This window comes from Takifugu flavidus, chromosome 5, assembly GCF_003711565.1.
Source record: "Takifugu flavidus isolate HTHZ2018 chromosome 5, ASM371156v2, whole genome shotgun sequence".
Classification (NCBI taxonomy): Eukaryota; Metazoa; Chordata; class Actinopteri; order Tetraodontiformes; family Tetraodontidae; genus Takifugu; species Takifugu flavidus.
In genome coordinates, this window is record NC_079524.1 from 11,984,286 (window position 1) to 12,009,300 (window position 25,015).

Genomic DNA, 25,015 nt, shown 5'->3' on the forward strand with positions numbered 1-25,015 from the left:
TTCTCAGCAAACACACCTTCCAGGATATTCTATGACAGAATGATAGAAACAACTGTCAGCGCCACAAAACCGGCTTTTTCTACAGCAGACTGTGACACGTTCAATTATAACGATAATTATAACATATTCTTTTCTCACTGCTTCTGATGGCACCCAGAGAGGACAAAGCAGTGGGAAAAAGAAGTAAGTCTTTTTCAGCTTGGTTACATTTCAGGGCACAAATAAACACATCTCCACCTCTGTGCAACCCTGATTGTGTGTGACTGCAGCCAAAGAGCTGTGCTCAGAAGCTGCTACCCGCAGCTCTGTTAACAGCACAAAGAGCAGCAGAAGCATAAAGCTACAGTGGAGTTACGCCCTGAAATACCACACCAAAAAAATACACAGCACAGGTGGAATCACAGTATTGAAACTGGTTGAAGACTGTTTAGGGACAATATTAACATCATGCGATGTTTTTAAGTTGTCTAAAATGCAACAAAAGTCTTGCTCAAAGACTAATGTGTCATTCCTTGTCAAACTTAAAAACCTAGCAAGTCATTCTGGCCTAAATCATTCGACTGTATGCAGACGACACTGTGTTGTGCGAAACTGCACCATGAAATGACCACGAGTGCCGCACAGCCGCGCCCACTCACTCACGTTCTTACCTTAAAAAAACGGATCTTTGATTCAGTTGTTTATATTTTAACCACGTCCAGTTCAGCTTTCATTAAAACATCATATTTTAATATTGGATAATGTATTAATGTCAGTGTAGGGAGTGAAAATACAGAGAAGTGCGGCTGCACAGAGATATTGTGCGCGGAATTTAGTTATTAGCACAGCCTCTAAGCTGATAAGACCTTTGCTTAAAATTCAGACTGAGGATGAACTCCGACTCTTTGAATATTTCATCCCCTTCCAACTGTACTCGGTTACCATTTAACCCACAGATCCGAGAACATAAAAGTCACACAACTCAATTCACAAATTAATTTGACCCTATTGAGTTTCACTGACTGCATTAGATGAGAAAATCTTTAATCTAATTGTAATTCCAGTCAGACATCCCCTCAGCTGAATAACAAAAAAAACAAAAAAAAACAGACTTTGTAAAAGTGAATAAAGCAGAAAATCTCAAGCCAAATAAATCACAAAAGCAGAGCAGAGACAACCCTCGAGTCAGATGCCGGACAGTGATATGAAGATGTACTCTCTTTATTTCTGCATCTCTTTCAGCCGTCAGGGCTTTGCAGAGAGGATCTGCTGTGTGTGCGCATGCATGTGAGCGCATGTGTCTGTGCGTGCGTGCGCTTAGAGGTCTTTTCACACCACTTTCTTTTCATCCCTAATGGACTTCAAGCCTTTCACAGAAAAAAATATATCTTTTTCCTTCCGCGTGTCCTCCAATACACCAGGTATTGAAATGTCAACATTGAGCAGATACTAACACATATATTGTATTACTTAAAACTCTGCTTCTGGAAAGAAATGATACAAGATAATCTTAATTAATCAGGTGGTCTTTTCTTTGTATCCCTGGTGTGCTTGTTGAGTGTAGGTTCAGCCAGAAACAGCCATATATTCAGCATCGGGAAGGATTATTGCCCAGGAGGAGGGTCGGCTGTACCTCCATCTGGAACCCAGTTGCTCCTGGTGGTGGTATACTGGGACAAGACCAGCAGCTACCTGAAGCGGAGGAGTCGTTCAGTGAAGAGTTTAATGCATGTAAATGTCCCGTGTTGTCGCACAGGCGCCGATCTCTAAAATATGCAGCATTTCCTCCTTTTCATCGGGAGTTTGAGCTTGAACTAGCTTGAATTTGCATATCCGCTATTAGCCTGCTGTGTTAATAACCGGTCACGATAAAATTAATGAGGCTGATACATTTTTCATTGTGTCTGTCTAAACACAGCTTCGGCTTGATTTGGTTGCGTAGGTCTCAGCGATGCTGCGTTGCAGACCTTTGAACGTCTTTCCTCACGCTGTGTAAATGTTTTAAAGTCATCACAGATGTCAGGCCTGATGTCTGGAGCCGACGTGAGTCATCCCCCCGGTGGTTCGTCATCAAGAGTCAGACATTTTGTCCCTTTAGAAAATTTTCCTCCGCGTTTGTGGGGAAAGCGGGCCGAGTGTTAGATAACAGTCTGACTGAGCGGCTGACGGAGCTTCTCTCCTGCCAACGTTCTTTAAAAATGAAAAGAATAAACAACATCAAAGCACTGATAATGATCTGCTTCAGGCTTCACACATGCGATGTGTGTTTGAATCCCACTGATTAGTGGTGACCTTTTTTTTTTCCTGATGAAAAGGCGCTAAAAACCGTTCCTCCGCTCATGTCGGCTCTCCGTAGAACTGCTGATCAGAACAAAGACATTTTATGTCATGGTCTCTAAAATGAAGAAATGCTTCTACGCGCGCTTCCACCGGCTTGGGCGGATATTTTGCTGGTTAATAGAGAAAATGTTGGACTACACAATGCAGTGGTCTGACAGTTGTGAGCACTAAAGCCATATTTGTATCTCCAAACACAGATATTATGGAACAATAGGTGCAGCCCCGGATGATTTGTGTCAGCAAAACAGCCCTAAACGATTTGAGGCTGGACCTTTAGCTCAATTACCCTGTACCTGGATAGATTTTAGACATGTACTTACATCAGGAGTGACCTCTAGGTGCAGCCATTCTACACACTCTTAAATGCAGATGGATTCTTATACACTGCCGACGTGCAGTCACCCTTTTTAGGTATCATTAGACATTATAGGTATCAGCATAGGGGACTATTTGTTCTTGATTACTGCTATAAGGTGAGTTGTTGCCTTTGAAGTCATCAATATCAACAAATAATATTCAGGCTGGCGCACGCAGCGACATCTGATTTATATTCAGGAGCAATCGTGACTACATGAGTGTTGCTCTATAATTCACGAGCCTTTACCTTCAGTGCATCCCTGCTTTCATGTCTCCCGATCGCTCTCCATCTTAAAGCGCCCACACTGGCAATCCGCTGTTTGTATGTACTGTAACGACCAAGCGCGAGCACCGTCACATCTCGCTGAACAAAACCAACAGCATCAGTGCCGCTGCTGGAAACAGAGCCGCTGTTGGCCAACCTGCGGAAAAACCCACCAGGTAACAACAAAAACGTGCCAGCTTCACGAGACCTCATCGCCGTGGTTACTGTAGGCAAAGGCACAGTGTTTCCATACAAAGGCGCTACACCAATCAGAGGTCCTGGAGAATAGCTGGGTATTGACAGACATGGTAATACTCCTGTGGTGCAAACAGAATTCAGGATAAATCAATAAAATCCAACAGGAGTAGGAAGTGTTTGTTGTCTCAGCCTTATCCAGCCTGGAGGGATCCAGACTGACAGCCAGAAAATGAGAGCAGAACAGTCACTGTCATTGACAGACAGACTCTAGTGCATCTTATTGTCATGCATAAGACAACTTGAGCAGCTTTTATCTCTGCCGACCAGATCAGATTGAAGAAGAAAGCTTCTTTGATTTTTCAGATGTGCCATTTCGGCTTTCTTAACTGGACGGTCAGCCGTTTGGCTGAAAACTTTAGTTAATATTTCAAAAGTTACACGGATCCATCCATTTTCCAAACTTCTCTTTAAAAGGCAGAAACCTCGTGCAGGGCTATGTATTATCCTAACCTATCATCTGTGCAAGCTATAGAGGTTACTTATTCATTTTACCCTGAAGCTAATCCAAGCAGCATTTCGAGCATTTACTCGAAAAATATTTGATTTAGCATAAAGAGGCATTTGTAAGCTAATTAGAAAAAACGACAAAAGGAACTCCAAATCCCTCATTTACAGAACTGACTGAGCGACACACTACATTCCAGATTTACCTCTTTTATCGGTGTATTTTGCTGTGTTGTCTAGTGTTGCTGATGTTCTTGTCACTAACACCGTGAGGTCCTTCGTACCTGACTGCCTGGCCAGGGGCCCAAGTTTGAGGGGGCGTTTAACATTTCCTTAGTAACAGTGTGTTCCACCAATGAGAGACAAGCGTGTTGTACGTACTGCGGTTGTTTTCTCCAACTCGGGGGCTTTAGATGGCCACTTAGCGGCCAATAAATGAACTCACTGCAGAGAACACAAATGATTTTTAATTACAGATCTGCATTAATGACGTTCCTATACAACCAAGTTTCTGAAGTTTCCATAGTTTCGAACCATTCCAGTCTGTAAAGGTTTCAATAATATCTCATTTTACCATTTCCAAGGGCATTATAATGTAAAATGGTTCGTGAATGATGGTGCAGTGTGCAGAAGACCTATTGACAAATTAGCAAGTGCACTCTAACAAAATGTTTTGGGTTGTTTATTTAAATTTGTGCAGAAAATAGTATTCATGTCCCCCTGTTCAGTGTTTGCTGCTTATTAGAAAACGTTACCTTCCGGCCTGAGAACAGCAGCACGTCAGTGTTGTCACTGTGGATGCATCTTAATTCTGGCAGGAAAATCTCCTGCTGGGAAGCTTTATGGTATTAATGCAAACAAGTGAAGGATATTAAATATAAGTTCTTTCGTGATTATGGTCTTATTTCTAAGCCTTATCCAAGTACCTCCCAGTTACTGCAGATACACATGCGTGTTCCAGGCAGCAGGGGTGCAACTGTTTATAATCCAATTTTCCTTCATTTTAAAATGAAACGCATAAAATCTCCTATTCTGCTCATGATTTCAGTTCGAGTTATGCAGCGGGTGAAAAGCAGACTGAATTCGGTGTTGTTTTACTGCTGAGATTCCCTCGTCACGCTCGGCTGTTCCAAAGTCAGAAGAGGAGGCTACAGTGGCAGCATAGCAAGAGGTGCGTTCAGCCAATCAGGGGTGAGGAGCACCGGCGTTGACGTCTGACTGAGCGCCGTCATGTTTGGAATATACATGCGGCTGAATATAAAAGCTCTTCAAGGAGAAAACCTTTCCCCCGCAGCAGTGCGACGCTTTAATTTTGTCAAACATATTCATTTATTTTGCACACGTCCTTCCAGGATGTTGCTTGTACCGCCTTTCCAACCATCCGAAATATCTGACTCCCAACACAATCAGAACAAACCATCTCCACGAAAACACAATACGTTCCAAATGTGTGCAACATTAAGGTGCAACGCGCAGATCAAAACAAGCTGTCTTGAACTGCACCGTTTCTACCTGACCAATCAGAAGGAGCTTTGCTGCCTTATCGGCTCGGATGCGCTGTCAACGTGAAGGCCCGATTAAAGTCACGCTCATGAAGATGCAGCTGATTACGGCACCGTGGCGACGGCAGAGAAAAGCTTTGCGGGAACTGTATGAAGGACGCGCTGCGGCACATGGGCAGAACGTCATTAAAAATGTAATGTGCAGTATTTGATAATTATCGAGGGGATTAGATCGGATGCTGCGAAAAAAACCAGCGCCCGGGAGAGACTGGCTGCAACTTAACACCGGCAACTAACTGATTTTTATCCGTTTCTCCCTCGTGGCAGAAGGAAATCCACTCCATGACTACAGGCATGAACATAGAATAATGTGCAATTAACTAGAGCTGGTAGTTTAGTTTTAGCAGCATGTCACTTCTGAAACTGGCATCTGGATTGTTGAGTATTTGCACGTGTACATGGCAGGATTCTGTCTGTTAATCTCTCTGTTCCAAAGTAGGAAAAAGGAACACGTCAATGTTTGATAAAATGATATTTTATTGATGCACGGTATTTTCTGTGCATCAAATGTCTTGAACTCGGAGTGCAAGCAGGGAATAAGTACAGTGACCCAAAAATCCCAAGAAGTAACATAAATCTGAGTTTAATAGGTTCATTGTTGTGTGTGTGAATGGGAATCCTTCAGATCAACAAATAAACAAAGCAGCCGGGGCAAACCACCAATCCTCCTGTCAGCAGCTTCAGTTTTTCTAATCCAGCATCCGCAAAGGAGAAAAACCTTCTTCTAGACGTCCTCCATCTGCTTCTTTTATTTCCTCTGTCTGCCTGACTCTTTCATCCCTCGTCCTCTGCTGTCACGTCCAATTCCTCCCTCTCTATTAAACATCTCTCTCCTCACATCACCTCTCCCTCCACCCATCCCTCCATCTTCTTCTATCTTTGTCTCATGCAGGATGACTTATTCAACCCCCCCCCCCCAAAAAAAACCGACATCCGGTAGGAAAAAAATAAAAAACAGGCCGTCAAGAGTTTCTGTTAAACCGCGACGACATATCCTGTCATCCTGCAGTCTTATTCAAAGAGGATGTGATCTGACCTGACTCCAGGTTTATTTTCTTTCTTTCCCACAGATGAAAAGAGCAAACAAAGCTGGTAGCAGTGCAACAGAAAAGAGGTGCAGTCTCACCTTTGTTGTGTTTCTATCGTCTCCTCTAATCTCCAGATGAAATAAACAGAGCTGGATTAAATGCTTCTGAAAGCAGGAGGATGGAGATGGAGGACACACTGCTGCTGCCTCCCTCCACTACCCCCCATCTCTTCTCCAAAAGCAAAAATCAACCACCACCACCCCCCCCCCCCCTCTCTCTCTCTCTCACTCTCTCTCTCCATCAACATGGTAAATATTAGATATTGACAGTGGAAACAAAGACTCCAGCTGAGCAACAACAATGGGAAATATGTAATATCATGTGCTGTTCAGGTGGACACCCCTCCATCACATTATTCAAACATTCCTGCTGTGTCTCTGGGCTTCTTTGTGGCCTTCACACCTGCATCTTTCTTAGTGTGTGCGCTGAATATCAAAAATATCTATCCCTGCGTGCATTGATTTCACACCTTGGAGTTGCATAAATGCCTCATGTGTAGGAGCTGCCTGCGCGATGCTCGTGTGTGCTTTGTGATTCCAGTTTGTCTTGCGGACAATAAAATGCCTCTTACCTTCTCGGCTCCTCTGTGTTTCTTGGCAGCCGGCGTGTCGTCATGCTGCCGTCTGACAACAATAGCCCCGCCGCTTTTAACTCCACAGTCCAGCGTGGCTTTACTGGCAGCGCCGCCGCCGTTGCTCCCGCAATTATTGTTATTGTTTACGTTGCCGTTATCCCCCATGATCCTGCAGTCCGGCGCGGCGCAGGGGCAGAGTCCGGAGCGGCACAGATGATGCTCGGGGATGAAGACGGAGGGGGGAGGAGAAGACGAGCCATCACCGGACTTCTCCTTCCTCGTTCGGAGCGGAGGAGCAGGGGGAGCAGCCGCGTCTCTGTCTCGCTCCCTCTTCCAGCCCCGGATAACGTTTTTGCCCTTCCGCTCCTCTTTGCTTTTGGGGCAGCCGGCAGGAGAAGCGTTTATGTCGGGGACAAGGTTGTTGTTTCCCACGTTGCCACAGCTGTCCACGTCCCTGCTGACGGCCGAAATCATCTCCAGGCCGGCTCCGCGTCCTTGAGCCTCTTGCAGGCGTTGCTGCTGCTGCTGCGGCTGCCGCTTACCGAACGCGCACACGTCGCCGCCGCCGCCGCCGCGCACCGCGACGGCCGCCGCTGAGCGTTCCTCCGCTTCCCCTTTCCGCTCCCGGCCAGCTCGGCTGCGTTTCTGTGTGGATCTCCTCTGCTCCAACCCGCAGCTGCCGCCGCCACTGCCGACAGGTCCCCGAGTCTGGAGCGAGGGCAGGGCCGCGTATCTGTCAGCGTCGCTGCAGGAGGATGAGGAGGAGGAGGAGGAGGAAGCTGTGTGGTTGGGTGACAGCTCCCTGCAGTCCGTCAGCGCTCCATTCTCTCCAGCTCTCGGGAAACGGTTCATCTCCTCCTTTCCTTACGTGTCCTTTGTCGATCTTCACAATAATCAGCATTCAAGTCATTGTCAGGCCGCCGCAGTGTGACACCGCGCTGAATCAATGACAGCTGGTTTCTGACCAAGCAGCACCCAACGAGCAGAAATCTTTTAAACTAAAAAAAGGCTTTTTAAACCTAATGCAATCTTTAAAAAAAATAATAACAATAATCTTTCCAAAAATAGAGCTTCTAAAGTTTAAGAATCGTAAATTAATTGTGTACATTTAACTAGAGGCTCCCTTGATTACTGAAGTACGCTGAAAATGAAAGAGGTGTTTTTCAATTGAAAGTTTTATGAAAATAAATCTCAGGTTTCATTTATGGAAAAAAAAAAAGATTTTAATTTTATACTTTGTGTCAGCCACGTGATGGCGCTGCAGCGACTTTAATATAGTTTTAGATCATTTCTGAGCATTTTAACTTCACGTTTCGGCCACCAGGGTGAGCCAGAGTTCAACTTGATTCGGGTTAAACTTGTGTTGTCGTTTCAGTAAAAAATAATGAGAATTTTTGTTACTTCTGATTTACTTCCGATTTTAAGGGATGTTTTCAGAACTAATAAACTAATAATATAAGTAAAGATCATTTTATTTGCTTTTCAGAATCTTTTCTTTAATTCATTGGCCTAAAATTGAGCTGGATTGGAATGTAAAAAGAAGCTAGTTTTTCCTTTCACACTAATTAAGTACAGACTGATGAATTGGAATTTTAAAAAAGGGGGACAAGTTTCTATTTGCTCTCTTTCTCCAGAAAAAAGGTTGTTTTGAGGATAGTAAAAATTAAAATGAAGGAGAGGAAACACATTCACCACAAGGGTAATGCAGGAAATTAGGAGCAGCAAAGTCAAATATTATGAAAAAAAAGATAGCAAACAAGCATTGTTTATATTTCAAAGTGCAGTGTGTGTCTGCGTGAGTCAATATGAGTGTGTGGGGGCTCTCAGTAAAGGATACATTATCAGTTTTAAACAAATGTAAACAATTACATTTTCCGTCAGTCCATGCATCACTTATCCCAGGTTTGTAGACTTTACATCAGAAAAAAAGAAATAAAGCTGGAATTAAATTCCCAGATTTTCCATTCCTGTAAGACAGGCAGAAAACTGTAAGATGCCTGGAATAACGTCAGATTTCCGAAATCATGTGGGAGGGAAGTCTTCATCATCTAAACCTGCAAAATGAATCTGTTTGCGTCCGTCTGTGTTTCTGAGCACCTCAATCATGAAAGAATGGAGACGCGGTACAGAAGTCAAAACACACAGAGGACAAATTTGTTGACTGCCAGTGTCCCAGTAACCCACAGCTGATATCAGTCAGGTCAGATTACACACACACGCACGCGCGTATGTGCGCACACACACGCATGCACACACACACACACACACTGCAGGTGTAGCATTGCTCACATTGCTCACACAATTTAACACAAAAGCACAACTTCAAAATCTTTATCAGGATTTTTTTCAATGTGTTGGGTTTTTTTTTTTTTTTTTTTTTAATTGTCCAGATGAGAGATGATTTGCTTTTGGAAAAATGAATAACTGTTTCGCAGCAGTGTAAGATGTGGGGTCATCGCTTTACTTCACGTCCTGTGACAAAAATTACAACAACAAAAAAAAAAAGCAGGATGGAAAATCTGATTTATGAGCTGTTCAGGGAAAACTGGTTCGTGTCTCATGACGGCGACTGTTCTCTGGATGCGCACAGGAAAATAAAACAACACAACCAAAGAGTGAAGCATCAGATTCCCACTCCCCACCCCCACCGTTTGTTCCCCTGTAAACTGAGTCGGAGGGAAAACAGATTGTGTTCCCCCGTTATCAAATGATGCACAAACAAAGCTGTTACAATCACCGATCAAAGGTTTTAAAACATACACACACACACACAACACACACACACACACAGACATGCACAAACACACACACACACTCACACACACAGACACACCACCTAGTCTTGCAATGACGCTGCTGATTGGCTACTCAGCATGACACCAGGAGAGCTCAGGACACGCCCACCAGGCAGGTGCAGCAGCAGAGCAGCAGGCTGCAGGATCGGCACAGACACGCTGGACGCTGCGGGTTGTGATGACGGACCAGTGTATGACCCAGCAGGCGTTGCAGGAGGACGCCAGGAGGAGTCACAGATGCTGTTCAAAACACGTGGAAAGAGATATTCAGTGAGTGACTGGAGCCAACCTGGCAGATCTGAGGAAACATACAGGAATCAGCTGTAACATGATGGTTTGTTGGGGTTAAACTCCAGCCGAGGGGTTCAAGTCTGGCAGCCTGTGTCTGTCTGTGGACAGGAACATGATTGGGGTCATTCTCAGAGCTCTGGTGTTCACTTTGATCAGACGGGTACTCAGCACTGATTCTCATTAATGGTGAAACGTAAGACGTTACTAGAAACCACTGTGTGGATTGTTCACGCGTGTGATGTGCGACTGTTGTTTTGCTGCTGTTTGAAGTTCGGATGATGAAAACGTGAAGGAGCAGCACCGGTATGAGAGGTTGGTCAGTGATCCTCTGCAAGCCTTTGATTCAGAGCAACAGGAGAGTTCAGGCCGAAGGAAACCAGCGCTGGTCAGGTACACGGCAGTAACAGTCTCGTTAATTGGTGCTATCACTATAGTAACCCTGGCAATAACCAGACCCACTCTGATTTTCTGTCATTATGAAAAGAATGAAGCACTGTGGCTGATTTTTAATGACTTCTTCTTATGAAAAGTGAATTTTAAAATGTAAAACATGACTCAACTCGAAGCCGTATAACCGAATGCCTGTAGCAACAGGTGTTGCCGTTGTGTGTTACTTGCACAGTCAGCTGAAGTTTCTCTATCTGCGTCAATGTGTTCTGTGTTTGCAGGTCAAAGACTTTCGATCACTCCTTGTTGACTCACATCCCGACAGACTCGGACCCCAAGATAGAGAGAAAGAAGCCGCAGTACAGCCAGGTTGGCAGAGTGAAACAACCTCTGAGCAGAATTTTATTACAGCCATAAATGTTACAGCAGGGAATCTATCAGAGAGAGAGCTCAGAAGGGAGTCCTCCTGACTGGAACCATCAATGTGAAACTGGATCAGATTTCATGTCACCTCTGATGGAAATTTAAGCCTAAACCCCTTTTAAAACTCTCTTTGTGTGTGTGTGTGGCGTGTGTGTGTGTGTTTCTTCAGATCTCAAAGGGCAACAGCCAGTACCATAAAATATTTAAGGAAATCAGCAAAGAGGAGCAGCTCATCCAGAGTGAGTCTGTGACCATCAAACACTGGTGATGCGTGTTAAAGATGTGACACCTGGACCACTACTTTGGCTCCTGTCTCTGACACTCAGAGCGCAGCTACACGTCGCCCACGTTGGTCCCAACTGAAACGATTGAGTCTTTTTTTGTTTTTACCTGTTTGTCAGGTTACACCTGCGCTCTGCAGAAGGACATCCTCTACCAAGGACGGATGTTTGTCTCCGCCCACTTGATCTGCTTCCACTCCAAAGTGTTCGGCAAAGACACCAAGGTCCCGGCGCAGCCTTTACAATCTGAACCCTTCCTGGTTTGCGGCGTCCCAGCTGACAGTTTTGTTGTTTGCCAGATCGCCATTCCCGTCGTGTCGGTCACTCACATCAAGAAGACCAAAACCGCCATTCTGGTGCCAAACGCTTTGGTGATCGCAACCGAAAACGATAAGGTCAGGAGGTCACATCGCTATGAGCTCACAGCCCTGATTTCTGATTGGGAAATGTTGAGAGTGGAATTCTTAGACAGGTTTAGGTGGAATTTCTGATCGGACGGCTCTTTTGTGCAGTATGTCTTTGTGTCCTTCCTGTCCCGAGACAACACCTACAAGATCCTGATGTCCATCTGTCCTCATCTGGAGGTAGGACAGATGTCCCACATGCAGAGAAACGTGAGGTTGGGTGCACGCTAGCACTCTTCATAGTCTTCATTGTCTTGTTGACATTTTCTTTTTTTATCCGCCTGTTTAGAATTTGTGTTTTTTGTCGCATCACCTTTGAACTGTGGGAATGTCTAATTGTGGGAACGTGTTCTAGGAGAAGAGTCCGTGCAGCAGCCCCATTCCCTCCTCGGCTGACAACAGCTTCAGAGGTCAGAGGTCACCCCACTTCTCACTGGTAGGCCAGACTTGGGCTTATCACATCACCAGACTGCTGGATTTGTAAGGAATGCTGATTCTCTGCGTCTCTGAAGAGGTTTCCAGGTGACTTTGTGGATCTGGATGGAACGCTCAGACACAGGAGGCAGGAGTTGGAGGAGAGCAGCAGCTCCGACTCCCAAACCCCCGACTATGAGAAGATCGCAGGTATCTCCCACAAGCCACCACAGAAACAAGGATTCCAACCATTCCAAACTCAAGAAAGGACTGAAGGATTTCTCCCACCTTCTCACTGCTTTTCCTGGATCCTGTCTCCTCAATCCTTTAGAATTTTCTGTACCTCCTTTTCTGGATGTGGTTAAACACGCCGCTTCCCCTGAAAGTCCAGAGCATCAACACAAAGTAAAGAGGAAGAGCAAGCAGAGCTCAGAGAAACAGCACGAGTCACATCACACCGGTACAGATATTAAAATAACTCATTCCAACCAAGAAGTTGACAAATATTTGATTTATTTCCTTCTTTCCAGGCTCACAGCAGCTGACAAACAGGAGAACAGTTTCTGTCAACACTCTTCTGCTCGTCTACTTGTTTCTGTGAGATTCATTCGTTTATATTTTCAAGAATGTTGCATCCCTGTCCATCTGCCGGTCTCTCCTTCACCGGTTGTGTGTGTGTGTATGTGTGTGTGTTTTCAGAGTGTGTGTCCTGCTCCTGTCTTCCTGTTACCTCGCCTTTAAGATCACCTTACTGGAGCAGAAGCTGTCAACGCTCAGCTCCATCCAGGACTTCTCCCAACAGGAGTGAGTCTGGTCCATAGATTAGCATTTCCATAAATCAGAAATTCTGAACTTGTGTCTTCCTGCTTTGACTCGTGGGTGTTTCCCAGTAAAGACTTCCTGCAGGACACTGGTGTGAACGCAGACCCCTTCACTCAACTCCTGACCCTGAACCTGATAAAGCTGGAGAAGGTCAGTCTGCCTTTCTAGTCATTAATCGGTCCCTCATATTTAGACGGTGGGTATTAGAGATGATTGGTTTGGTCCATCAGGCCTTCGTTAACATGCAAACTCATGCAGAAGAGTTTGCAGACATATGTGTAACAGGACACTCGTTGCCTTTAATCATTGATAGTCAACGATCTGCTCAGACCAAAGCAGGAAGGTCAACCGTAAGAAGAGCTTTGTTGACACGTTGAGGTTGAAAACTGGGACCGTAAATCCAATTTGTGAGATTTATTTTGTAAAACAGGAGCCTGCTCAATACAAATAAAGCATTATGTCAATAAATTGTGTTGAGTGGGGTCAAGATATTGGATTGTGAACTATACAAATAGTTTATCAATTCATCAGTTTTATTATATAATTTACCTCATAATAGGTATGAGCTTTCTCATGAGTAGAAATAAACCTGTTATAGAAAAACATTGATTAGCATTTTAAGATGATTGAATATGATTTTTTTTACTCTGTAAGAAATAAGAAGGGTTTTTCTGAAAGAATGAATAAAATAATCACAGTATATTGACATCATAGTTAATCAAAATCATTAAAAAATAATCAGAAAACCTTTTCCCTGTTTCTGCTCAACTAGAAGTGTAAAAAAGCTCATCAAATTTCAATCTAAGAAAGAAATGCTCTGAAAATACTTAATGTCCTGAACCAGAATGGACAAAACAGACCATCGCAACCCTGATATAGATTAGTTGTTTAGTTTTCACAGGAAACAAAATTATTTCTCCAGCAGATTATTTCCTGCCTAATATAATATTATTTACAACGTTTTGTCACAGAGCAATAACTTAATGTTGGTCCATTTAGGTTCAAAAGAGCCTGCAGAGACTTCTGGAAGAAGCGGGGTAAATGTACTGGAGACCAGTATCAACCACCAGTATCAACCTGTACACAAACTGTAAATATAAAAATATAAGGGTTGTTACAACACGAAAATACTAACAAAGACTTTTTAAGATTGATTACAATACGTCTGATAAGCAATCAAATAAGAGGTTGAACAATTAAAAGTGAACAAACTGGATGTCACCAAGTGTCAGGAGGATAAGAACTTCTCTTTAACGCACAAGAACTTCTCTTAAACTCTTTTCATACTAATTGTACTGTAGACTCATTCTTCCATAAAGCATCTTGAATCTTCAGAAATGTCCATTTATCCCCAAAGTAAAAATGAAATTTGTACTAACCAGAGTGGTTTTGATGTTTCGCTGACCATAAATGTGCAGTTTCATTGATGCAGAAATGCTGTATCACTGTGTTTACATTAAATAGTTTTCTTGTGGAGAAATCTTAACTAATGATGAAGTAATACATACCTCAAAGGGCAAAAGATGCACCAATTATTCTGCTGGTATTCCAGATATGAACATTACTATGTGTTTTCCTGTTCTCTTCGCCTGTGCCAACAGATTAGAGGTGATTTACCAATCTCACCATCATTTTCTCTGGATTTAATAGCACAACCGCTGCTCTAAACAAAGAGTATTTGCATTTGATTACTGGGGACAAATGTGAAAACATGTTTCAGGACATACAAACCGGATTAATCAATTTGTCATCCGAAGACGACAAACACAAACATGTAAGAGTTAATGTTACAAAGAAAACTGTAAATAACCTATTTTAATAGATTTAATGATGTGATCCTGTTTCAGGTGTTGGTTACACATTTGCATGTTGAAATAAATTTTTTATTTTTGCTGTTTTGCTTCTGTTTTGTGGCTTTTTTCCTCCCTTTGTCTTCAGTCTGTTATGAGCGTGCATGTCATGAAGCGTATGGACATGCAGTTTCAAATATAACCACAGGGCGTCACTATTTTCAATGGTAACATCACCGGCGCCACAACAATGGACAGAGGATCAGCTGCTCAGCTGCAAATGAAATATGTCGATGTAGTCTGAAATGTCACTCATCTGGAATATCCTCTCTTGTTCTGTTTTATTTACTTTCATTAAAAGTATTATTTATTTATAAATTAAAACTTACAACTGAGTCACAATTAGGAGTGAGATTTAGTTTTGAAATACACAAAAACAAAGTGCATTACAAAAAAATAAAGGTGTCAAAACTACGTGTGTGTATCGTTCACTGATGGGCTTCAGGATCAAGTGCTCTGGCATGAAAGCAGCTGTTCTTCACTGTATGCTAATCTGTTTCACACAAGAGCCCGGACGCGCACGACTCACGCTGCACGTCAGTCTAGTCCGTGCGTGGATGTCTCAGAGCGTCACCAACAATGAAGACAAATGTCTTTGTTTTATGTTCCCAGGCACACGCAAACACACACGTTAACGTCTCTGTGTAGAATATTTTTGTGTATTTCAGGCATTTTCGAAAAAAAATGTTCTGATTATGAGTTTTGTGGGTTGAATTGGGGGAAAAAACAAAATCAACGTTTTCTAAAACGGTTGTTAATGGACTTATGCTGTTCTCAGAATGAAATCAAGCTCATCATCTTTTCTTCTTTTTGAAAGATGTTCTTTAATTTCTCGTCATCTCACGAACACGTGCCTTGGATGTGCCAGGACGCAGGCCAGAGATCGGTGCGTAATTGACACCAGCCGGTCGGTTTTGTTCTTCCTATCCGCTGTGTGTGTGTGTGTGTGTGTGTGTGTGTGTGTGTGTGTGTGTGAGTGAGTGAGAGAGAGAGAGAGAGAGAGAGAGAGAGAGAGAGAGAGAGAGAGAGGAGAGAGAGAGAGAGAGAGAGAGAGAGAGGAGAAGGAGAGAAAGAAGGTTGTGACAATAAACCTTTTGAGTCACCATCTGAGGGGACGGCGCGTTCGCCAACTCGCGGAGGGATGGACAGATGGAGATAGACAGATGTAGTCAAAGAGAGAAAGATTTGCACATCGCATACAGGACCTCGCATTCGGATGCTTTGGGCACTGATGAGGACCTAAGCAGAAGCTGTTGAAAGGAGTCTTTCTGCCTGTGTGCGCACCGGCTGCTTGGCACTCAATGATCCACTCTGCTGTCAGGACGTCCCCGTGTTCTCGGAGCAGGTGGTAACAGGTGTAACAGTTCGGTGGCAGGTGGTCTCTGCGGAAGCGCTGAAACATGTCGGGGCAGAATGAATCGCAGAGGAGCGACAGAAGCCGCTTCCAGGTGGATGTGGTGTCAGAAGCCTCCTCCGCAGAGCCCACTTCCATCCCTGCAGAGGCTCCTGGTTCTCCCCCTGTTCCGTGCCCTACAGACGGATTCAAGCCCTCTGAGGAATCCAAAGGTCGCTTCAGGCTGGTGGGCTTTAGTGATCCGGGCGCGCTGGGAAGCGCGATGGACATCGGTCTGCCGCCTGATGTGTCCCATGAGCCGGACACGGCGAGGAGCGACTCAGTCAGTCTGCACTCGACGGGCACAGGACACACGCACATCTCCGACCACTCCAACACCTACTACATGAGGACGTTTGGACACAACACCATAGATGCGGTGCCCAACATCGACTTTTACCGGCAGACTGCTGCGTCCTTCGGGGAGAAGCTGAGCCGACCGTCGCTATCGGAGCTCCACGATGAACTTGACAAAGTAAAGTAAAAAAAAAAAAAACTACACCAACTAGAAAAGCTTAATGCAACATTTTAGAATGTTGCTGCACGATTAAGCGTCAATTTAGAAATGTAGTTTATAACAGCTACTATAACCTAAATGTATTTAAACTTACATACAACACACACCGTCTCGGGCTAAACTGGATGGTAATAGGTTTGGATAAAAGTAAAGGGACTCGAGAATCTTTTATTTCTTTGAATGCATTTTTAAAATATTTATCTGAACAAAACATAGCAACAGTAATTATGCTTGACAGTAATATACAGTTCTACTTTCTGACCCTGAGTGGGCTCATGACATCATAAGATAGAGGCTCACGCGCGCACGCGCACACACGCACAATGCTGCCTTTCATGTCCCTGCAGTTGTCCCCTGTCGTGCTCCCACTCCTCTGTTACAACAAGGTAACATAGACCTACATTGTCTGCTGGTGCACAGCTGACGTGGTGTGAATGACGTCAGAAGACGCTTTGGGCTCTCTGAGACTTCCCGAGAATTTCCCAATATCCATGTATCTACTCGAACAAGCACAAGCAATATCTAAAACATAAATGGACTTAATGAACGGATGTCTCTTTCACCATCTGATCAGGGCAAAGCTGGGGTCTGGGAACCTCCTCACACTCCAGGGCCCACAGCACAGTGGAGGCACCGGAAGCTGCAGACGTCTATGAGAACATCTGATATTCAGTTCAACCACACTTAAACTGTGTTTCCATCTATGTTGCGATTGATTTTCAGGAACCGTTTGAGGACGGACTGGCTAACGGCGAGGAGCCGTCAGCAGCAGAGGAAGCGGCGGCCTTGGCGGCGAAGGAGAGGAAAGGTGGAACTGTGAAGTTTGGTTGGGTCAAAGGGGTCCTGGTACGTGAGACGCTCCTCTGAATGAAAAAGCGAGACTCTGCGTCAAAGGCTGAACATTACAAACTGTGTTATAGATCCGCTGCATGTTGAATATCTGGGGTGTGATGCTCTTTATCCGAATGTCCTGGATTGTGGGACAGGCTGGAATAGGTCAGTACAAACAAATCTGCATCCACAGTCCTCATTTCTTAGTAATAACAATATAATCATCTGAAATTCTGAATACGCAAGACACGATTTGTCTGTCCGATAAATCCAGCACCTAGTGTGTGTCCTGATATAACTCCGCTCTGTGACACATTTTACTCTACCGAATCGTTATCAGAGTAAACACACAGCAAGTCAGCAGTTCTCCCCTATGAGGACAGATCTTATGTCTTCTAAATCACATACGACGCTTTTTAAATGCACCTCTCATGGGTTTGCTTGTTTGTTTCCTCTGTTTGTGTGCTAGGACTAACCATTGCCATCATTCTGATGGCCACGGTGGTCACTACCATCACCGGCCTCTCCACATCTGCCATAGCAACCAATGGCTTCGTGCGCGGAGGTGAGACCATGAATGTTCACATGTTGCCTGATGCATTATGAAAGAAAGTGATCACACTTGTGTGTCGCAGGAGGAGCGTATTATTTGATCTCCAGGAGTCTGGGGCCGGAGTTCGGAGGCTCCATCGGACTTATCTTCGCCTTTGCAAATGCCGTGGCCGTCGCCATGTACGTCGTGGGCTTCGCGGAGACGGTTGTCGAGATGCTTAACGTGAGACATAGATTGACTGTTCGCCCATGAGTCCATCCCTGCCGCTGTGATAAACTTGCTTCTGCCTTCCCTGCTGGCTGCAGAATGTTGACGCCCTGATGACCGATGAACTAAACGACATTCGCATCGTCGGGACTCTGACCATCATCCTCTTGCTGGGAATCTCTGTGGCTGGGATGGAATGGGAAGCCAAAGTATGTCCTATTGAGCAACACATGCAGAAAGTTGTGGCTGGAGGATCGAGTAATAGCCAAGATATTGGTCGAGATGTCCCCATTTATATCAGGAAAACATCCATAGACCATTTAGTGGTGACTCTCTATTGGCACTACTAACAGACTTCTTCCCTTCCCTCTCTTCCTCAGGCTCAGATTGTACTTCTGGTCATCCTCCTGGCGGCCATTGTTAACTATTTCATAGGAAGTTTCCTGTCTATAGAAAGCAAAGAACCCAAAGGATTCTTTGGTTACCACAGTAAGTCACCATTTTCCCCACAAACTTGTTTGTTCTGTGATATACTGAGAAATTTAAATCAGCGAACTAAAATTATCCGTCTCCAGCTTCCATTTTTGTAGAGAACCTGGGTCCGGATTTTAGAGACGACGAGACGTTCTTCTCTGTATTTGCCATCTTCTTCCCCGCAGCCACGGGGATCCTGGCTGGAGCTAACATCTCTGGAGACCTCAGCGTAAGTTTGATGTCGTGCACATTACTTTTTATGTCAGGAGGGATTAGAATGAGGCAGTTGCCTCTGAGCAACTGAGCTGGGCAGCAACTAAACCTGAACCTGTTCTTGTCTCCAGGACCCTCAGTCAGCAATACCGAAAGGTACTCTGCTGGCCATCGTCATCACAGGCATCACTTATGTGTTTGTTGCCATATCTGCAGGTAATATATAACTAATTTTGATAAAATGGGAGATAAATCAATGTGCAGGCGGCACTAAATTTGATTAGATTTAAATTGATTTACATTCTCAGACCTGTGGACCAGCCTTACCTGTGGTTGTTCTGATCTTCTGCCTCAGGCTCCTGCATGGTCAGAGATGCCACAGGAGACCACAACGACACGGTGAGCGACACAGTGAACTGCACCGACGCTGCCTGCATGCTCGGGTACGACTTCTCCATCTGCAAAGAGGGGGGCTGTCAGTACGGCCTGATGAACAACTTCCAGGTAAATTAGCAGCACTCATGCTCAAACATTCATTAGAAACTATTTGCATATGAACCACAAATCTTTAAGTCAATTTTGTTCTGTATCATTTCCTGTTGCTGTAATCGTGATTATTTTTTAAATCTGTGTGTGTGTGTGTGCGTGTGTGTGTGTGTGCGTGTGTGTGTGTGTGTGAGAGAGAGAGAGAGAGAGAGAGAGAGAGACAGAGAGAGAGAGAGAGAGAGAGAGAGAGCTGTTCCCAAACAAAGTGTAGCTATGATAATACTGACTGTTGTTTAGAGTCACAAGGTTCTTTGGCTGAGAGCTGAATGAAAGCATTGACAGTATCCACCTACACACACACACACACACACACACACACACACACACACACACACAACACACACACACACACACACACAAACACACACACACACACACACACACACACACACACACACACATTGTTTTATCATGATTCTTGTTTATATTTTGCTTCTCTATGATTTCGTTTGTGTGTCTGATACACACAGATGAGATGCATGAATTTGACATCCGTATGTTTCTGATCCGTTTACATGCTGACAGATGTCCTGTAATGCTGGTAGGTACTGAATGGTGTTAGAAGGAGATCAGGAAGCACTGTCCTGAGCTGCAGCTTTGGGCTGACTGTTGCTTATGATGACAGTGTTGTGGGAACCTTGACATTGTTGCACTCTTGATGAGATGTCCTACTGGTTGAGTCGCTGCACAGCTTTTCTGAAGGATTAGGCACATGTGTAAAGATACTTGCTTGTGAATTTGTTTGTTGCGCAGGTGATGAGTTTGGTGTCAGGCTTCGCACCTCTGATTTCTGCAGGGATTTTTTCCGCCACACTGTCCTCCGCACTGGCGTCGCTGGTCAGCGCACCCAAAGTCTTCCAGGTCAGATAATCCAGCCACATTTTCAAAAAATATATATTAGCGGGAAGCAACACTGTCACTATTATTTTATCCACAACAAAAACCTTTCAAGAGAAAACCAAGTGTCGTATGTTGCCGTTATCCCAGGCTCTGTGTAAGGATAACATCTATCCAGGACTAGGTGTGTTTGCAAAGGGTTATGGAAAGAACAATGAACCTCTCCGTGCTTACGTCCTGACCTTCTGCATCGGCCTCGCTTTCATTCTGATTGGTAGGCTCTGTTCCATCCAAACACAATCTTTTGGATTTTAATGGTTTAATGCTGACGCTCTCTCAATGCTGTCTTTCAGCTGAATTGAACATCATCGCACCCATCATCTCCAACTTTTTTCTGGCCTCTTATGCTCTGATAAATTTCTCCGTCTTCCACGCGTCCTTAGCCAACTCTCCGGGTAAATTAAGCAAACATGTCAATGTTAATATTTATTGCACCTTTTCGTTGTCCTGCTGCTACATCTCCTTTCACGTCCGCATCATCTGTCGCCACAGGGTGGCGCCCAAGCTTCAAGTACTACAACATGTGGGTGTCACTTGCGGGGGCGATCCTGTGCTGCGTGGTCATGTTTGTCATCAACTGGTGGGCCGCTCTGGTCACTCTGCTCATCGTCCTCGCCCTTTATATTTACGTCTGCTATAAGAAGCCTGGTAAATACAAAAGAAAATTAATGTACGAATTATACTTTGATCATAAAAACAAGTCAAACAACTAAAGCTGAAATCATGCCAACAAGAAAAAGAGCATTGGTAAACCCAGTTTGAAGCAAATGAGCAGTTCTACGACCGACCACGACGTGCTGCTGGTGTTGACCTCGCACATCTTTATTTTCACACCAGCGTCTGAAATCCATCTGAAATTGAAGTCATTTAAAGTCCATCGTCCAAAATCAGCATCACCAATCTGTTTTTTCTGATCCTGTGCAGATGTGAACTGGGGTTCATCCACACAGGCTCTGATCTACAACCAGGCCTTGACTCACTGCCTGAACCTCACTGGTGTCGAGGACCATGTGAAGAACTTCAGGTGTGGATGAAAGTAACAACAATCACTCAGATGATATTGATACAACTGTGAATATGAAGGTGAGCATCATTTACAGGCCTCAGTGTTTGGTTCTGACCGGATATCCAAACTCTCGGCCAGCTTTGCTTCAGCTGGTTCATTCTTTCACCAAGAACGTCGGCCTGATGGTCTGTGGTCATGTCAGGACTGTACGTACAGGAGCTTTAACAAACATTTCATCCTGATTAACTCCATTTGAGTGTTCCGGTCCTCTGTCTTCTCCAGTCACCTCCCGTATCTCTGTTCAGGTGTCCCGACGGCCAAACTTTAAGGAGCTGTACCAGGATCGCGCCCGCTGTCAGAACTGGCTGAATAAAAAACGCATGAAAGCCTTCTACTCTACAGTTTTTGCTGACAATCTGAGACATGGGACACAGTTCCTTCTGCAGGTAGGAACAACGTCTATATAATACAAAATATTCCATGTAAAAATACTTAATGTCAATTGATTGTACACTCATTGTTTAAACCTGCTTTGGGAATCCAAATCAGATAAATAAATTATCTATTATATTAATCCATATAGATTGAGCACATTAAAGACACATGAAATGGTGAAGAAAGACTTAAATGAAAGCTGAGTGCAGTACTTACGTTTAATTCATTATGCATGAATCTAAGTGACGGCTGAAGGATTTGACCATTTTAATGTGCCTCTCTAATGCAAAGCAGAGAACTGGGGGAAATGTAGTAAAAATGCTCCAGGTAAAGTTCAGCATCCAAAGGATCAGTCAGAGAAGGGGGAATAGAATCTAAAATGTTATGGTAAATGCAAAGGTGAGAACTGCTTTGGGACATGACACAAACTGCCAAAATAAAACATGAAGTGCTAAAATCAAAGCCTAAACTATTGCTAACTGCTAACTCTCCTGTTTCAAACAGAAAAGTTGTCTGAAAAGCTGAATTAGGCTGAATTTAAGTCCTGTTCTCTGTTTCATTACCTTCAGGCTGTCGGTTTGGGTCGTCTAAAGCCGAACACGTTGGTCATGGGATTTAAGAACAACTGGAGTGATGGAGACATGAGACATGTAGAGATTTACATCAACACTATACAGTAAGACCTGAAGTTATTGGTCAATGAATCAAACATGGTTAAGGTTTAGGGTAACAAAATGTCCTGTCTTCCAGCGATGCCTTTGATCTGCAGTTTGGGGTTGTGATCCTACGACTGAAGGACGGGCTGGACATCTCTCACATTCAGGGACAAGGTACACCTGCCTTTAACTGTATTTACAAGAGCTTCGACATGGACTGCTATAGAATAATGTGTCCATCTCCTCTTTTGTCCCTCCCAGATGATCTGATGTCATCCCAGGAGAAGCCGCTAACTAGCAGTAAGGAAGTTGTGATTTCGGTCAGTCTAGCTAAGGACTCCGACTCGGACTCCAGTCCTTCAAAAACCACCAGCAACCAGAGCAGCCTGCTTAACATCAGAGGTGAAACCCAGAGCTCCTCTGTCTGATACAAAGAAGAAGAGGAGAAGTCACGTTATAGAGTTTATTGGCCCTTATGTTGTGTCATATGATGTGATTTACAGAGTCCAAGTCTCCTCTCAGTCAGACTGACCAGCGTCTGCTGGAGAGCAGCCAGCAGTTCAAGAAGAAACAAGGCAAAGGAACCATCGACGTCTGGTGGTTGTTTGATGATGGGGGTTGGTTTTCATGAAATACTCAGACTCGACATCAACATCCGCGCAAGACCTAATCAAGAACTAATCAAGCATGTTTGTGATTGCAGGTCTGACTCTGCTCATTCCCTTCCTGCTCACTAACAGAGGCAAGTGGGGTGACTGTCGGATCCGCGTCTTCATTGGCGGCAAAATCAACCGGATCGATCACGACCGTCGAGCGTGAGTTGTATCACCTGTTGTGGTTCTCTATAACAGGTGAACCTATATTCTAAGAATAGCCTATGCATCTGTGCGCATCCTTCAATCCAGGATGGCCACACTGCTCAGCCGGTTCAGGATTGACTTCTCAGACATCATCGTCCTTGGAGACATCAACACCAAACCCAAGAAACACAAGTAATGACCTCTATGACCGCAGTGGCGTTGGTTTGCTGTCAGTTTTCAGCATATTATTGCATTAGAATTTGCTTTGTCTTTTCAAAGTAAGCTGACATTTAAAGAGCTGATTGAGCCATACAGGCTGAAGGAGGACGATATGGAGCAGGAGGCCGCAGAGAGGCTGAAGGCCCAGGAGCCCTGGAGAATCACTGATAATGAGCTGGAGCTCTACAAGGCCAAGGTCTGCTTATCTCTGACCAATCTAACGCTGATATGGTAGAATTACACACCAAAAGGAACGTTAACAGGAACAAACTGTGTGTGATCTTTCAGACCAACCGACAGATCAAGCTGAACGAGCTGCTGAAGGAACATTCCAGCACAGCAAAACTTATTGTCATGTAAGAACTTCAGGTTCTATATTTGAAAAATTCTGGCTCATCATCATATTTCAGTTTATAGGCATTAAGGAGAATGCTATCAGAATTTGTAGGCTTGGTTCTCTTTAGGACAAACCTACGCATTAAAAAAATGTTAATAACACACTGTTACACTAATGTTTGAACTGGGTTATTATATTAATATTACTGAAGAATCAAGAAGAAGGCAACAACAGTTGTGGAGGTTATGGCTTTTTAAACTTATACTCATACTTGCTGAGTCAGTTGTGCCCAAGTAAACTAAAATATACAGTACTATACTTTAATAAAAGTGAGAGTCTATTGTGCATTTAGAAGTGCTTCATTTATTAAATGTCAAGAAAAATGTTGTATTGATGGATCACATGTACAAGTAAATTCTGTCTACCTTTCTGTCTGTGTCTAGGAGTATGCCATTGGCCAGGAAGGGCACAGTGTCCAGTGCTCTTTATATGTGCTGGCTGGAAACGCTGTCCAGAGACGTCCCTCCTCTGCTGCTGGTCCGAGGGAACCACCAGAGTGTCCTCACCTTCTACTCGTAACACACACTCACAAATATGCAGCGCTCACACATATAGTGCCAATGTTTATTAAAGCATTACAGCCCCAGCACAAACAGCCTATGGTCACAATTTTGGACCGAACTAATTAAAAAAATCTTATTTTTTAACTTTGTTAACACTTCCATTTTATATAGTCTGTGATTTTTTGTATGCATAAATAAGAGTAAATCAAATTATTAACTTATTTTGTCTGACTTTATGTATTTATATGACAAAATGAAGATTGCAAAATGTTGTTGTGAAATGATGAGATGTTTTCATGAAATTTGTATTGCTTGTAACATTTTGAAAATAATGCTTCTTCAGTTCTGAAGAAAATCAGAACTGAAGAAGCATTCTGGATAGAAGGCGAAACGTCTTCAAAAGAGAAGAAAAACAGTCCAGTTGACACAGAAAACAACCTTGGATAACTATGACCTGGATGACTGAGAATCTACACAGACATTATTTTGAAAAGGTTTTATTAAAGTATTAACAAAACCATGTTTCTGTTTCTGGAAATGAAATGAAAGCAGAATGAGAAGATGTTGCATTTGTGTCAATGGAAACATGAAAATTAAGAAAGACTGTTGAGAAGGCTGTACCTGAAGACACCGCAGCTGTTTCTTTTGTTCTGGTGGACTTGAATGCAACACCAAACACCAAACTGCTTACTGTTCAGATGGAAGGTCAGACTTTCTTCTTTTTAACCCTAATTTGGAAATCAAAGCCGCCTCATTGGAAGATGACCAGCTGATTGGCTTTGGCTCTCAAGCCAGGAGCACTTGGAAAGACAGCGTCCCAGGGACATGAATGTT

General features: G+C 43.9%; 3 protein-coding genes across 9 annotated transcripts in view; 2 read left to right on the plus strand and 1 right to left on the minus strand.

Annotated features, from left to right (window-relative positions):
• Positions 1-8,016, minus strand: part of znf608 (zinc finger protein 608) — a 30,041-nt gene extending 22,025 nt beyond the window's left edge. For 2 of the 5 annotated variants that reach the window (XM_057033316.1, XM_057033314.1), the window contains exon 1: positions 6,865-8,016. In XM_057033316.1, coding sequence (XP_056889296.1) covers positions 6,865-7,719 — 855 coding nt within the window. In that variant the 5' untranslated portion in view covers positions 7,720-8,016. Of the gene's footprint in view, positions 1-2,923; positions 3,170-6,331; positions 6,465-6,864 lie in introns of those variants that run through there. The other 3 variants (XM_057033315.1, XM_057033318.1, XM_057033317.1) reach the window with 3 other exon arrangements.
• Positions 8,017-9,759: 1,743 nt separating this feature from the next.
• On the plus strand, positions 9,760-14,579 carry LOC130526315 (GRAM domain-containing protein 2B). Of its 3 annotated transcripts, none has more exons than XM_057033872.1 (14): positions 9,762-9,932; positions 10,224-10,343; positions 10,622-10,709; positions 10,933-11,002; positions 11,165-11,268; positions 11,344-11,439; positions 11,557-11,658; positions 11,804-11,884; positions 11,961-12,072; positions 12,194-12,322; positions 12,393-12,459; positions 12,562-12,666; positions 12,753-12,834; positions 13,684-14,579. In XM_057033872.1, the coding sequence occupies exons 1-14, from the start codon at positions 9,841-9,843 to the stop codon at positions 13,723-13,725; spliced, it is 1,290 nt and encodes a 429-aa protein (XP_056889852.1). In that variant the 5' UTR covers positions 9,762-9,840; the 3' UTR covers positions 13,726-14,579. The 3 variants fall into 3 exon arrangements, with proteins under 3 accessions (XP_056889854.1, XP_056889852.1, XP_056889853.1); XM_057033873.1 differs by having other exon boundaries at positions 9,766-9,932; positions 11,557-11,628; XM_057033874.1 differs by lacking the exon at positions 10,224-10,343 and having other exon boundaries at positions 9,760-9,932.
• A 1,063-nt stretch (positions 14,580-15,642) lies between these two features.
• LOC130526211 (solute carrier family 12 member 2-like) lies at positions 15,643-24,701 on the plus strand. Its single transcript, XM_057033673.1, has 26 exons — positions 15,643-16,402; positions 17,168-17,290; positions 17,365-17,440; positions 17,745-17,840; positions 17,911-18,050; positions 18,134-18,244; positions 18,416-18,524; positions 18,611-18,738; positions 18,854-18,938; positions 19,078-19,226; positions 20,022-20,129; positions 20,256-20,379; positions 20,459-20,560; positions 20,658-20,813; positions 21,090-21,189; positions 21,266-21,377; positions 21,477-21,617; positions 22,176-22,282; positions 22,357-22,436; positions 22,524-22,664; positions 22,766-22,879; positions 22,966-23,077; positions 23,168-23,254; positions 23,342-23,477; positions 23,570-23,637; positions 24,062-24,701. Exons 1-26 carry the CDS (start codon positions 15,935-15,937, stop codon positions 24,195-24,197), a joined length of 3,309 nt encoding a protein of 1,102 aa, XP_056889653.1. The 5' UTR covers positions 15,643-15,934; the 3' UTR covers positions 24,198-24,701.
• Positions 24,702-25,015: the final 314 nt, after the last annotated feature.

What these genes read in the sequence shown, in the direction of transcription:
- LOC130526315 (XM_057033872.1), top strand. Translation starts at nt 9,841, where the DNA reads ATGACGGACCAGTGTATGACCCAGCAGGCGTTGCAGGAGGACGCCAGG. An exon ending in GCACGAGTCACATCACACCG is followed by an intron (nt 12,323 to 12,392) that starts GTACAGATATTA and finishes CCTTCTTTCCAG; the next exon opens with GCTCACAGCAGCTGACAAAC. An exon ending in CAGGACTTCTCCCAACAGGA is followed by an intron (nt 12,667 to 12,752) that starts GTGAGTCTGGTC and finishes GGTGTTTCCCAG; the next exon opens with TAAAGACTTCCTGCAGGACA.
- LOC130526211 (XM_057033673.1), top strand. Translation starts at nt 15,935, where the DNA reads ATGTCGGGGCAGAATGAATCGCAGAGGAGCGACAGAAGCCGCTTCCAG. An exon ending in GCCTGATGAACAACTTCCAG is followed by an intron (nt 19,227 to 20,021) that starts GTAAATTAGCAG and finishes TTTGTTGCGCAG; the next exon opens with GTGATGAGTTTGGTGTCAGG. An exon ending in GTCCTTAGCCAACTCTCCGG is followed by an intron (nt 20,561 to 20,657) that starts GTAAATTAAGCA and finishes CTGTCGCCACAG; the next exon opens with GGTGGCGCCCAAGCTTCAAG.